Below are 13,820 nucleotides of genomic sequence, written 5' to 3'. Positions count from 1 at the left end.
GCGCGCCGTCCGACAGCGGCGGCGCAACCAAAATGGCGGCGGGGGCGGCGGCGCTGGGCCGGGAGGGCGGGGAGGACGCTTTTCGCCGGCTCTTTCGCTTCTACCGGCAGCGCGACGCGGCGGACCTGCGGGGGGTGGTGGATTTCTCCGCGCCGGGGGGGCAGGTAACGGCGCGCCGTCGCCGCCCTCATAGTGTGGGGCCGGGGGCAGCTGGGTGGCACGGCGGGGCCGCGCCGGCCTTCCTCCACCCGCGGGAGGATCTGGGCTCTGTCCCTGAGCCTTTCCCGCGTCGTCGCGGCGCCGAAGGGCCTTACGGGGCCGGAGGTGGGCGCCTTACGAAGGGCAGTGCCCACAGAGCCCTACACGATGGGCGGCAGCGCCTGCCACGGTGAGGCGCGGAGCGGCCCGGGCCCGGGCACCGCCTCGGCGGAGCGCCTCGTGTCGGGTGTCACGGCTGGGGGTGGTGCCGCTGTGCAGAGCTCCTCCACGGGACCGGGGGCTGTGAGGGATGCTGGTGTTCGCGGGCGTATCCCCGAAGCTGCCACAGTAACAGAAATCCTCTCTGCAGAGATACTCTTTCTGCTTATGCCTGCTTATTGCTGCTGCTAGCTAAATTTCAGCGCGGCAGTGTGGTCTCCAAAGCCTCCACCAGAAGTGTGTGTTACTTGAGAGAACCAAACAGGCTGTCGCTGTTTTCTGGGCCTGCCAGATATCTTGGGCCTGGAAAAACGTGGAGAGCCAGAAAAGGGCCAGGCTGTGTTTCTGCCACCCGAGGAACACGTGGCTGGAACTGGGGCAGCCCTCCCCTCAGCGAGGTTCCTTTTCCTGTTGTCTCAACAAACACGTGGTTTAGCCGTGATTGGGAGAGCCTCTGAAAGCTGTACCTGTGTGGTTCAGTAGTTTCACCATGTGGGTGAAGCGTTGTGGAAAGCGGTCCTTGGAGCTCATCTCCTATTTTGTCACCTAATAAAAGGGTAACAGATCTCTCCTGAAGAAGTATTAAAATTTGGATTCCCTATGAGACTATGCAAATAATAAAGGTGGGCGTATAGCTAAAATGAAACCTGACCTAGTTTTTCATATTCCCAATACTTAGCCTTTTATTTTTATTGTTGTATTATAATACGTACTTCTCTGTCTTTTCAGACAATAGTTTTGATATTGTTAACTGGACACAAAACTTGACCTATAGGAAATTGTTCAGGCACTAGCATTGAATAGAGTAGTTGTTAATATTTCAGCCTTTCCTGAGCTTGCAGCAATACTTTATCAAAGGATTCTGGCGTTACAGCCCTTCTGGGAAGTTTACAGTCCTCGAAAGCATCACAAGCATCTGTCCTCTCTCTGTGTCGTTCTCTTGTGCCTCTTACCTTCTGGGATTAGCTGACAGCTTTTTTGTGAAAGTATCTTTGATTCCTCTTCCCCCCAGGTTAATAGCATATAGTTTTTCCCTTGAAGAAGGACTGCAGGCCAGCCAGATTGGCCTAGATACTGTTCTTTTTCTCTCTGAAGAGTGCTTCAAGTGATGGAGATTTCCAGTGAAGTGTGACATCCCCAGCTGCTTTGCTACAAGGCATATTTTACTAGTTCAGCACATACAATCTTTCAGTGTAGGAGCAGATCTTGTTCTTGGGAAGCCCTGGCAGCAGCCGGTGTGTAAGCAGTTGGAGAAGATGGAAAAACAGTAAAGGCTCAGTCAAAGCAGTTTCCCTCTTGGGTGTGTTCTGCAGACAAGACTCAGAATAAAGCTCTTCAAGGCTGGCAGTTACAGAGCTGCTTTTGGCAGAATTGAGAAGTTGGTAAAACTGAGTATGTTGCCAGAAACTGCCCCTCAGTACTGGTTTAGAGTTGTTTTCTCAGCCTGTAGCAACTGATTTGTACCTCATTTGGGAGCGCTCACACTTGGGCTTTAATTTCATGTATGCTTTAAACTGGTACAAAATGAAGTCTTGTCTACCTCCCCCTGCTTATTTCCCCAATTCCTAACATAAAGCTGTATTTCTGCACAGCTGTACAGAGAACAGGACTGGGTAATTGAGCTGCAACAAAGCCAGTGTACCTCTACTATGTCCTCCCTGGGAAAGTTCCCAGTCCTAAGGAAAGCAGTGAGAATGAGGTGGATATGTTTCTTTCAGAAACAATGTGGGCTTATTACAGTTGAAACAGGTATTATTGCAATCCAGTGTACTACACTGAAAAAATACATCCTGCTGACCCCTGAGCTCCTTACCCTAGTGGTAACAATGTGGTATTCAGCATTTATAGGGTTTCTGCAGTCCTTTACATCAGACTGTTTCGGCAACTTCATCACTATCCCTTTTCTCTTGTAATTACAGATGAGAACAGTCATTTATCCTATGAATTCCGAGCAGTAACTGTGATTGGAAAATGCTTTGAAGATGTAAAGTGTTACGAGGACTACGTATTGCTCTCTCATGGAGACTGATATTCAGCAAAATGGTTTTTACAGATTGAGCTGTAATGTGGAAATGGATAAACAGTGCAGATCTTTTTCTTAATACAAATTGTTCTTTATGAATGAAGGCTGTCTCTCCCAATTCCTAAGTCTTGTAAGATCTGTAGATACTAGCTCTTTTGCAGCTCTGTGTGTCCTGTTCTGGTTGCAGTTGTTCAGACAACAGTTCCCTTGTTTTCACAAGGTTCCCTTTATTTGAATGGAGTATGGTAGCACTCTACAGGTGCTGTTTTTGAATGAGTTTTGTGTCTATTGCTTCTTTTTCCTCCATTTAACAGATCTGCTTTCTTTTACCAGGTGTTCAGATCACAGCTCAGTGTTTCTTCAGTCAGTGACCAAGATGCCTGCAGGGCAGGACTGCAACCAGTCAGCCGGTGGAAAGCCTATGGCCTCAATGGGTACCCAGGTAGGTGCTCTGATTTCAAGAAAAATAATTGCAACATTGTTGTTTCTGATTCAGGCATCCTCCATTTTATCTTTCTTCCCCCATCTGAAAAATCTACTTAGGTTTACCTCAGCATAATTTAATGTTTGTGATGTTGATTTGTTGGGTTTTTTTTTTCTTCTTGTTGGTTTGCTGTTTTGTTTTTTGTTTTTTGTTTTTTTTTTAAGTGCAGGAGGACAAACACATCAGTTAAAGGATGAGATGCAGTGATACATGGAGGTTAGAACAGAAGAACCAGTAGTTTCATGGTATCTTAACCAAACAGACCATCCCTTGTGGGAAAGAATCCACATTGCCAAAGCCTTTGATAGAAATGTTATACTTATGCAGCATCAGTTCCTCCTCAACATATATCATAAACATTAGATAAGTGACTGAAATACAGCCACTTCAGGCCTGAAGCATGGCCCCTGTTTACTGGTGTACGGGAAGTGAATACTGACCTCTTGTCCTATGTAAGGTACAGAATAATTTTGTTAGGTTCATTGTTTAAATAAACTGAAATTGATACTAGATCTTCAGGTCACTTATTAGAGATACAGAAAGATGTCAGGTTGGGTGGGACTTTTGGAGATCTCTGGTCCGTCCTCTCTGCTTTAAAGCAGGGCCAGTTTGAGAGTTAGATCAGGTTGCTGGGAGCTTGGTTTGGGTGAGTTCTGCAAACCTCCACGGACAGAGATTACTTTCTGTGCACTTGATCCAGTGCTCAGCTGTTCTCATTGTGATTTCTTTTTTTCACCTTTTATCTAATCACAATCTGCATTGCTGTGATTTGTAACTTGCTTCCCATAATCTTGCTGTGCACCCTGGAGAAGAGTCTGGCTCCGTTCTTCACAGTCCCTCTTTAAGTAGCTTTTAGTCATATAGGCCAACGTGCAATCAGCCTTAATTGCCACAAGGGTGCACTACTGACTCAGGCTCAATTTGTCCTCCTAGACAAACTGCCTTTATGATAGGTTGTTCTCATTGACACCTGCTTGTCTTACCAAGATTGAGGCTGGAGACCTTCATACTCAGTGTGCTGCAGGATTCTGCTGCAGTACAAAAACCGCATTTGTGTCTTCAAGGCAGATTTTATTATTATACAGATCCCCAAGGAATTCCTCTTTTGCTTATTTCACTTGGGCTCTTTCAAGGCCAAAAATGTTGCCTTTGATGCTTGGATTCTTGCTCTCAGTTCTGTGTGTAATTAGCCCTCCGGGCTTCAATTCCTTCATTAGCACCTGGAGGCAATACATCCCTAGTACAGTGTAATTCATATAGGTAGTAAAATGTTTTAAAACTGCACATCAAAAGCTGTTGACAGAAAGGGCAAAGTTATTACTCTGTTCTGTACACAGGCCAACAGAAAGTAAATTTAATGTTTCTGGCAAAGAAACTTGTTGTAATCAGACCTGTAAGGAAGCTACCTGTAGACTGAAGGTGCAGGGAATAGAATGAAATGAATGACGGTGTCTTATGACTATACTGAAGGCTCTTTTTCTAACCACTTAATTTAATTTTCTGAGGTCTGTGAGATATGCTGGCAGGAAGATTTTTCCATGCTTTTATTACCGCTTTATAAAGGCCACAAGGCAAGTTTGTATCCTGCTGAGAAACCTAGACTTCCTTCTTCCTTTTTCATCTATTTTTGTCTGTTTGCCTCGATATGACTGCAAGTTCAAAAAGACAGAATAGGGCAAAACCTTGAAACCTCCTTTTCCTTCGTTCCTGCTGTATCCTTATCTTTCTTTGTATGTGAATGTGTTGGTGAGTTTTACTGAATTGGCAGTTTTTGAAAGAAAGCCTTGGTTCTCAAAATAAGTATGATACAGATTAATAGCATCTTCTCAGCACTCTCATTCATCAGTGCTGTCAATCTTGTCTTGGAAGGAAACACCCCTGGGGTGTTGGGGAAAAAATCCAGTAAAGAATCCTAATATGCTTGTATCCTTATATATCCTTAAATATAAGACATGCCTAACAATGGCATATCTTATGGCAAGGACTCCTTTCTGTTAAGATACGGACCAAACAGATCCACAGATACATCTGTGCTAACCCTCTTGTTTGGGCTATTGCTTGAAAGCTGCCTGAAATGCTTGGCTAAATCACTGTGCTCATTAGCTACTTATTTACTTCATTTTGTTGATATATTGTGCTGTCATTATTAATTAATAGACGACAGCAACGTAGCTGGAATGCAGTTTGATTTTCATTCAATTTGAGTAATAGCATACAAAAGTGTAAAGATTGATATAACCACACGTGTTTGGAAATAAGCACAAAGCAAAGGAGAAAACAGTTTATATTCTAAGAACTTTGTCCTGTGGACTGCTCTCTGCAGTTCATGACAATGAAGGAGCAATGAAGTAGCAATAAGAAGACAGAATGAATTCTGAGACTTAATTAATGAGTTCTGAAACGTAATTCCCTTATTTAAAAAACAAAAGTAAAAACACCCCCCCCCAACAAAATTCAAAAATGTGTCAGCATCATGAATACAGAATGCTGATACAGCACAACTTTGTATGCAGAAATGAAACTTGAAAGCTGCATACCGAAAGCCTTGCAAAATTTCTTTTTGTGTGGAGGTTTATTATTGTGCTTTATTATCCTTTCCCAGATTCAGGAATGGGGGGATGGGGAAAAGCTACAAATGGTGCTGCGTACAGGTTTCCAAGCTTAGTATGGTTATAATCTTTAAGATGTCAGTAGGAGCAGTTTCTGGTTCTGTGCTGGGCCGTGTAAAAGAGGAAGCACTTGGCTTTTGGGATGATGCATGGGGATCTTTGTGAAGTAGAGGTACCCAAGGTACTTAGTTGAGCTGTGCTCTACAGCTGGGGAAGAGAGATTGAAGCGCTTGGTTAACAAGACTACAGTGCAAGAAACGTAGGGAAAGAGGAAAAATGGGACTCTGTTTTAACTATGATGTTTTAAACATCTGCCTGTTGAGTTCAGCTCTTATCCTTGTGTGGATAATGGAAAAAAGTGAACATAATCAACAGGTTGCCCAAGGAGTCTGTGGATGCCCCATCCCTGGAGGCATTCGAGGCCAGGCTGGATGTGGCTCTGGGCAGCCTGGTCCAGTGGTTAGCGGCCCTGCACATAGCAGGGGGGTTGAAACTCCATGATCATTGTGGTCCTTTTCAACCCAGACCATTCTGTGATTCTGAGACAGTAACAGGGTCATTTTGAAGACTATAAATTAACCATCACGACAGCTGTAATAGTTATAAAAACTGTAACTAAAGGGTTAAAGAGAAGAATTCTGCTGAAGCATTTCAGTATCAAATTTACTCCAAAGCAGCTGGCTTTCAGAGTTCTTTCCCCTTTATCTACCTGCAGTCTGTATGCTTTACACAGATACGTTGTTGCCTTTGAGTGCCCTCCATGCCTTCTAACTTACAGGGATACGTTTTTTGTTTTGAAAGAACAGTAGGTCTTAACCTTTCGGACCTCTTAATAGATTCCTAAGGTGTTCTTTCAGTACCTCCAACCCTTCTCCTTTGCTGTGATTTTATTAAAAATAGGGATATGCCTAACCATACTTTCTCACCCATCCCCTCTACCTTCTTCTTCCTGGTCAGGGTTTATTTTCATACAAAACCCTTTCCTTCCGGGCTGCCAGCGTCACTGGGTGAAACAGTGTCTCAAGTTATACACCCAGAAACCCAATGTCTGCAACCTGGACCTGCATATGGCTCCTGAGAAGACCGCTGATCTGTGGGGGCAAAGCAAGGAAAAGCTGAGGTGAGTCCCAAACAACCTTTAGTCAAAACTAATAGAGCCAGAAGTGCTCAGCTCTGAGAAGGCTGAATTAAAAATGGCAAGGAAAGGAGGCTGAAAAAGACTGAGTACGTGCTGGCAGTATACAGATCATATCAGACATGCCAAGTTAAAGATGTATCTTTGTATGATGTGCATCCTTGTTAAGTCTCTTCTTTTACATTAACAATATGATTTTCTAGTAGCAAATTATGCCAAATCTGTCAGTCTAGGGTAAAACAGCAACCCTGGCTGATGTCGTGGTGCTCAGAAGCTTGCAAAGCTCAACTACAAGTGGAACCATGAGGGCTCCTTAAACCTCAGTTTTTCTTGAGGCAAAATGGATCCTTTCCAAACATGCTGTGCCTGCTAAGCTCTTCTTTCCAGTCAGCTGCTGGATCTACTATGCTGTAATTGAAAAGCTGTACGTTCACCTTTTTGTATATGCACTCAAATTGACCAGTTTCCATGTTTTGATTTTCAGATTTTTTCCTTCATCCAGTCTGAGACGGCAATTAAATGTGTGCCATTTTAATGTCAATCTTGTTTACTCTGAAAGATCCCCACAGGATCAGAGTTCTGTAGCAGACAAAGCTGCCTTTCTTCTACCCAATTTGGAGATTAATGGAGAATTTGTCCAAGTTTTAAATTCAAACAGGAAACGTTAAAATCTAAGCTTTTTTAAAAAATAATACTTGTAAAAATAAAAGGAAGTTAGATGCTGTTTACAGTATACAATCATTATTTGTCATTGTTGATTTAATTGCTTATTTTTGATAAGGCTGTGTCATGTGCTGGAGTGACCAGATTTCCCTGCAGCTCTCATCTTTTGCTACAGCCCGTTAGGAAAATGGATGTGCTGAGATTTTTCTTAAAACAAAAAATAAAATAAAATAAAATTCTTAACATCCAGAAGAAATGGATTTGCCAAAGCAAAGTTTGAACTTCTAAATATTCATACCTGAGACAGAAGTTAGACTGCACTTGAGTCTTCCAGGCTCAGTTGGAATTTGTTACAGAAGTTCAAATGCTTTTTTTTTTTTTTTTTTTTCTTCCATCACATATGAAAAAAATATTCTTTGAAAGCACTGTGGACTGTGCCCTACAGCTGAAAAAGGTTGGGTACTATTCCAGCTTGACAGACCTTTCCCAGCAGTACCTCCTGCACACTTGGAATGATCAGAACAGAGGTTAATTTGCAGCTGAATCTAGTTCAGTTGAAAAGAACATTTGGAAGAGCAATGGCTGGCAGGAACACCACGTTGTATTAAGCATTCGGCTTGCTCTTTACATCTGCAAGCTGCTGTATCTATGCTTTACCTAGCAGGAAGCAGATCAAACTAACAAACTTGTCTGGTAATTAGGAGTGAGAACTTTTCAGAGAGTGGAGAAAAAGCATGCTTAGCTAGAGGGAGGTCTGTTGCCACAGCTTTTTATCTTTCCATCTTCTTCTTCAAGGCTTTTTAATCTTCCATCAGATAGATACCTAAGTGTGCTTGGATCATAACATATCTGCTGTTTGCAGGAATCATAAGGTAGGGAGAGTCCATACAGTTCCTAGGAATGTACGCTGTGCTCTCTCTGCAAAGTGGAGGACTTAAAGTGTAGAGGACGCATGTCCTTGCGAGGGATACATATGCCTGCATATGTGAGAAAACAGTTCGGAGGATTTTATGGATGGAATCATTTATCAGCAAGTAAAGAAAAAAGAGAATGCTTCAGAGCATCTCCCCTCATACTCTTCAGTCTTGCTCTCTTTCTAACATAGCTTAGCCTGAACTTCTCAGTGTCTTCTTGCAGGAGCACCTCTGCTACAAGCTTAGGAACTCACTGTTTCCAAAAACATAACACCCCAGTCTTTCCCCTTCTAATCAGTCACCTATGAAATCATATGCAAAATAATAAATTCTGGGAATCCGGACCTTCTGAGCTATTGTTCCTGCTTCTGTGTGAACATTAACTAAAGAAGATGAAGGGCATTTTCAGAAGGCAGGTGAAAAAATGTTTAACTATGAACATTAATTTACTGTTTGGAAGATGCAGAGGAATGACTTGTGGCCTCTTAATTTTCTAAATGTTGTTACTTGTTGGTAGGCTCCATAAACTGTTCCAAGCAACATGTATTTGATGCGTACTGTATTGCTGCATTATGGCAATTACAGTTGCTATTACCCTGTGACAAAAAAGGAAACTGGAAAGATGACTTTCTTTCAAGATTCAGTGAGCTGTGAAAAAATCACTACAGGTAAAGAAACTGGCCTTATTTCCTGTTCCCAGCTTAGCTTACAAGCTACTAATACTAAAGATCAATAAAGGGAAGGGCAGAAACAAGCTGTGTATCCAGTAGAAACGCATGCTGAATGCACATGCTTGGCTGACACTTGACCATGGCAGCACAGATACCATTAATTCAGTTTTGTAAAGATCATGTCTTGCTGAACTAATGAGGCTGTAAATGAGAGCCGACCATCTGGCGCTACTGTTCAATTCTGTCTCCTCCTTTCCTTTCTTTCTTTACCATATCTCACGACTAAGCATGAGAAAAGAAACTGAAATTTCTGGTGTAAGTGGACTAGGAGATATGTCTACCTTCTTTTTTTGTATTTGTCACTAGCATGCTTCTGTTTGATTCACTACAGTAGGACTCTTTGGTGTAACTTTGTGAGGACTTTTCTTTAAGCCATAGTAGAAGCCCATCCCTGAGGTCTCTTCCTGCCTTCCACATCTTCAGGTACGAAGGGAAAATAGTTGTGAGGTTACAGGTCACTGCATTAGGGTTGTCACTTGAGGAAAACAGTTCTGTATGCATTATGCTGCTCTTTCCTCAAAAAAAAAAAAAAAACGAGTGTACTTTTGGTCCTCTGTGACATCCTGGATAGAAAACACCCATAGTCTAAATTCCTTGACATTACAAGATGCATATATTCATATCTGAAGTCACCTTACAGAGCTAATTCATCCTAAGGGCTTCTTGTAAAAGTACCGAGCAGCAGAACTAATGGCCTTTTGCTTAGGAGAGTGTTTTACAGCTTCATATACTACACTGTCAGCTAACACATTTCTCTTGTAATTCTCCATTAAGTGCCTGAAATATTTCATTCTTGTGTTTATACGTTTTAGATCTTTACAGATTCTTTTCCAGCTGCACAAATAGTACATGCTTAATTCTGACTTATAAGTGTGTGCCAGTTCACTGTGTTTTCTCTGTATGATATCCCAGCTTAGGCATCAGAGTACAAATACAGCAGCAATTGGCAGTAGAGTCCACAACTGGTGCAGCTTGAATGAACTGAATTTTTTGTTCTGAAATGCAGTTCAGAAACAGAAAATTCAACAATGAACAGTGGCATAAAAGGAAAATGAATATAAAAGTTTAGCACTGATAGTTTTAACAGGCTGACATGGATGAGTGATTCTCATTACTGCATACTATAGTATCATGAAATCTCTCAGAAATTAGCATGTATCCTGTTTCTTTCAATTTTGTCTCTGCAGAAGGAAAGGTTCCAGTAAATGTGAGCCCAGAAGCTTACTGGAGAAGTTGCGCTGGGTGACCCTTGGTTACCATTACAATTGGGATACCAAGGTATTGCAATTTAATTCCTTTCCATTTCTTTTCTTCAATCTAAGTGCTCAGGATTGCAGACAGAAAGAGGGTATTATGGAATAAAATTTAGTAAGGTTCATAGGATCCTACACAACAGTCTGGAGGAAGGGCTGTAACACCGTGCTCCTAAGAACATTTTCACCTTTTTGGATTCACTGTGGAGGATTTGACAGCAAAAGCCCATTGCTGCCTTCTTTGCTTCAAAAGGTAACACAGTAGCATGTGCTTGGCTGTAGACCTGTGACTCCATTTCAGCATAAGTGAGCATTTTTACCTTTCTAAAAGGGAATATATCAAAAGCACTTAGAGCAAGATTGACCTTCGTGTTCGAAGACAGGTACTTCTGAGAAATGCTGCTCCTCAGTGGAGGGATGAGAGCAGGAAAAGTCTGCTTAAGATGCGACTTTGAACTTACAACCTGAACCAGTATAGTACAGTCTCACCAACTAACAGCTATTCTGGAGCTCCTCAGTAATGGAGACAGATAAACTTGTTCAGCAGATTGAGTAAGATAGAGGCTGAGACAGGATAGCAGAGTGCTTATGTATAGTCTATCAGTGTATTACAGACACTTAAGCAAATCAGTTTGCAGCCTTATATTTATCAGATCAGCATATTATTTTGAGGCCTTAAGAAAACTTGATTACTCCCTTTCACTCTTGTCAGTCAAAATCACTTGAGGAAGAGAGGGAGAAGTGGGTTTGTCTTATCCTTCAAAGGAGCAAAGATGTTTGTTTAAGAGCTCTGAGATGAGCTCTGTTGGTAAGATACAGAACTCTCAATTAGCAGAATTAGGTGGTGACTGAATGACCTAGGTAAATCCTCACGATGTTCATATATCAACTTCAATTATAATGTTCAACTCCATGATTAAAATGAAAGACTGTTAATTCAAGCAAGTTCAGCATAGGCCTAGCATTAAATGATTTGAGGAAAACTTCTTTTGTCATACCTATGTTGTAGTCCTTCTTTATGACTTGCCAGATTTCTGAGATATGATTCATTGTTTATTTCCGGTTGCATTTGCTGTTCTGATGTTCTAGGTTTGCTCTTTTTGTGTTTTTGTTTTGTTTTTTTTCACTTTCCTTCCTCCAGAAGTACTCAGCAAATCATCACACTCCTTTCCCCTCAGACCTTGCATTCTTGTCAGAACAAGTGGCTGCAGCCTGTGGATTCCGGGGTTTCCAAGCCCAAGCAGGGATCTTGAACTATTATCACTTTGATTCTTCCCTGGGAATTCATGTAGATGAGTCTGAACTAGACCATTCTCGTCCCCTTTTATCATTCAGGTGAGTCCATTTGAGTGTTACTGAAGGCATGGTGGATTTACTTATTTATTTGTTTTTACCACAATCATATATGGTTATAGGAAGTTAGTATGATGCGCTTAGTTAATTGAGCATATAGTTATTCTCCAAAGACCTGAATTTTGGGAAGCTGTAGCTCACGGACATAGGTTGCTTGAAGACTGCTTGAATAGTATGGATGTGGCATCTCAGTGGAATTGCTGTCAGTACAGGGCACGGTTATGTTTTAAAGCAGCAGAGTGGCAATTTGGGTACTAAGCAACAAGCATGAAATACCTCAGCAGAACACCAAAACTGGGCAGAGCAACTGCTCACACTGTGTCTAAAGTAAACTAGTCCTCTTGGTCTGTTTTCCATGTTCTCTGTGTTCTAACAAGGAGTCCATTGGCATTTTTGGTTTAGTTTGTTTTTGTTGTTGTTTTCTAAAGAAATGCAGTTGCTGCTAATATTTTCCTATTGTACATACAATTTTCTCTACCTCAATTTGTTTTCTCTCTCTATCCTCACACCATTTTTAGTTTTGGACAATCTTCCATATTTTTACTTGGGGGCCTGAAGCGGGAAGAGGCCCCAACAGCAATGTTCATGCACAGTGGAGATATCATGGTGATGTCTGGCTTCAGCCGTCTGCTGTACCATGCTGTCCCCCGTGTCCTTCCCAACCCTGAAGGGACAGCTTTGCCTTTGTGCCTCGACCAGGCACTTTCTACAGACCTTCCTGTTGGCTCTGTCATTGAGCACAGCTCTGATGAGGATTGGCAAGTCTGTGCCAAGTACTTGCAGTCTTCCCGTATCAACATGACTATTCGACAGGTGTTGGCTGAGGGTCAGAAATTTCCAGAGGAGTCTGCGACAAACACAGAGAGTTGGGTACCCTCGGAAGACAGTCACCATCAGGAGAACAGCAGAGCCAAGAGACATAAACCAAATATGGACAGCTGAGACCCAAAGATTGTGCTAACGTGGACTGAATGGACAACCTCAGTTGTACCAGAAGTCTTTGTCTATACAGGCATTCAGAAACAGCTGTAGAATAAAGCAGTCCTTGCTGCTATAAGGAAGAGGTTGGGGTCTGGGATGAAGAAATAAAACAAGAAAGAAGGATAAATTTAGGACTAGGACTCAGAAGATGAACTTTGCTGTGGGCATTTATTGTACTTGGTTCCCTTTATGATGTATTCTCTGCAGCTTTCTGATCTGTATGCCAGAACTGTAAGCTTGGTTCAGTTATGTTTGTAAAATATTTTCAAATAATTGGGCAGAAAGTGCTAGCAAATGATACCGTTGCTATTTATTAAAGAAGCCAATCAGGCTAGTAAAGCTCAGCTGGAGTGCGTTAACAAATGTGAGGGAGAGTAGGTTGCTATGAAACCTACCTGCAGCATTTCCAAGTGAATTACTTCTACTGCAAAAACTGGTTCAGTGATCAGAAACTAGCAGCTCCCTTGAGCAACACATGGTAAGCTTGTTCTAGCCTTGTGCTCTCCTTCTGCTTGCTTGCAGCCCCCCCAGCTGCAGCAGAAAATGATTTTGAGTGGATCTGGACTTCTTGCATACCTCAGCTTTTAAAGGGAAATGACATGGGGCAGCATTAGAATACCAGTTGAGTATGTCCTATACCCCCATTCTTTCACATCTGCCTCCTCTAAGTGCCTGCAGATCAGGGTCCTGCAGCCTCAAGCTAGTATCTGTAAGTTACAGAATGTCCTCCAAGTAAAAGCAATGAAGTTGTAGACTGAGTACATAAAAAAGAAAATTATCAGTATCTCTGCACAAAGATATACTGAAACAAAGAAAAGTACTGACTTTTGTTCTCTTTAAGACTCAGACCTTCCTATCGATTTTTTTAATGCAATTTTAATTGTTGTAGTGGAATGCTCTATCCCTAGGGTATTTTGTTGCACTTTCCAATGAATAAACTTACTCCGTTTTTAAATTAAAGATCTTTATCAGTTTGGGGCTTTTTTCTTTTTTCTTTTCTTTTTCTCCCTGTTAGTTATTTCAATGTATTGTTCATGCTGTTGCTGCATCCCTTGTACTGTTTCCTCCAGGCATCTCTTAGATGTATTGCTCTGCCATCTGCCAGCTCTGGCAGAGAAGCCCTACGCGTATTTCTGCAGGGCCACTTTGCTTAAGAGTTCTTTTGGGCTTGTCAGATAGTTCCTGAGTGGCACAGCTTGCGGTATCAAAGTCCAATTTAGTGTATATATGGCATCTTTTCCTCACAGGAGTGTGTTT

The 13,820-nt window shown here is 42.0% G+C and overlaps 1 protein-coding gene across 2 annotated transcripts; it reads left to right on the top strand.

The window, feature by feature from the left end:
- The first annotated feature begins 32 nt into the window (after positions 1–32).
- On the top strand, positions 33–13,535 carry ALKBH1 (alkB homolog 1, histone H2A dioxygenase). 2 transcript variants are annotated; one of them, XM_042870532.1, is made up of 6 exons: positions 33–164; positions 2,774–2,882; positions 6,491–6,653; positions 10,164–10,254; positions 11,371–11,564; positions 12,101–13,535. In XM_042870532.1, exons 1-6 carry the CDS (start codon positions 33–35, stop codon positions 12,522–12,524), a joined length of 1,113 nt encoding a protein of 370 aa, XP_042726466.1. In that variant the 3' UTR covers positions 12,525–13,535. The 2 variants fall into 2 exon arrangements, with proteins under 2 accessions (XP_042726466.1, XP_042726476.1); XM_042870542.1 differs by lacking the exon at positions 33–164 and adding an exon at positions 462–1,040.
- The last annotated feature ends 285 nt before the right edge of the window (positions 13,536–13,820 follow it).

This window comes from Lagopus leucura, unplaced genomic scaffold (genome assembly GCF_019238085.1).
Source record: "Lagopus leucura isolate 7727_CA_CO unplaced genomic scaffold, USGS_WTPT01 Super-Scaffold_1, whole genome shotgun sequence".
Classification (NCBI taxonomy): domain Eukaryota; kingdom Metazoa; phylum Chordata; class Aves; order Galliformes; family Phasianidae; genus Lagopus; species Lagopus leucura.
The sequence above is the reverse complement of the archived record's forward strand: the minus strand, read 5'-3'. Positions and strand labels throughout refer to the sequence as shown.

Bases quoted from the DNA above. Each gene is read 5' to 3' on its own strand.
- ALKBH1 (XM_042870532.1), top strand. From the start codon at position 33: ATGGCGGCGGGGGCGGCGGCGCTGGGCCGGGAGGGCGGGGAGGACGCT. The intron at 2,883-6,490 runs GTAGGTGCTCTG...CTTCCTGGTCAG, and splicing joins TGGCCTCAATGGGTACCCAG to GGTTTATTTTCATACAAAAC. The intron at 11,565-12,100 runs GTGAGTCCATTT...CACCATTTTTAG, and splicing joins CGTCCCCTTTTATCATTCAG to TTTTGGACAATCTTCCATAT.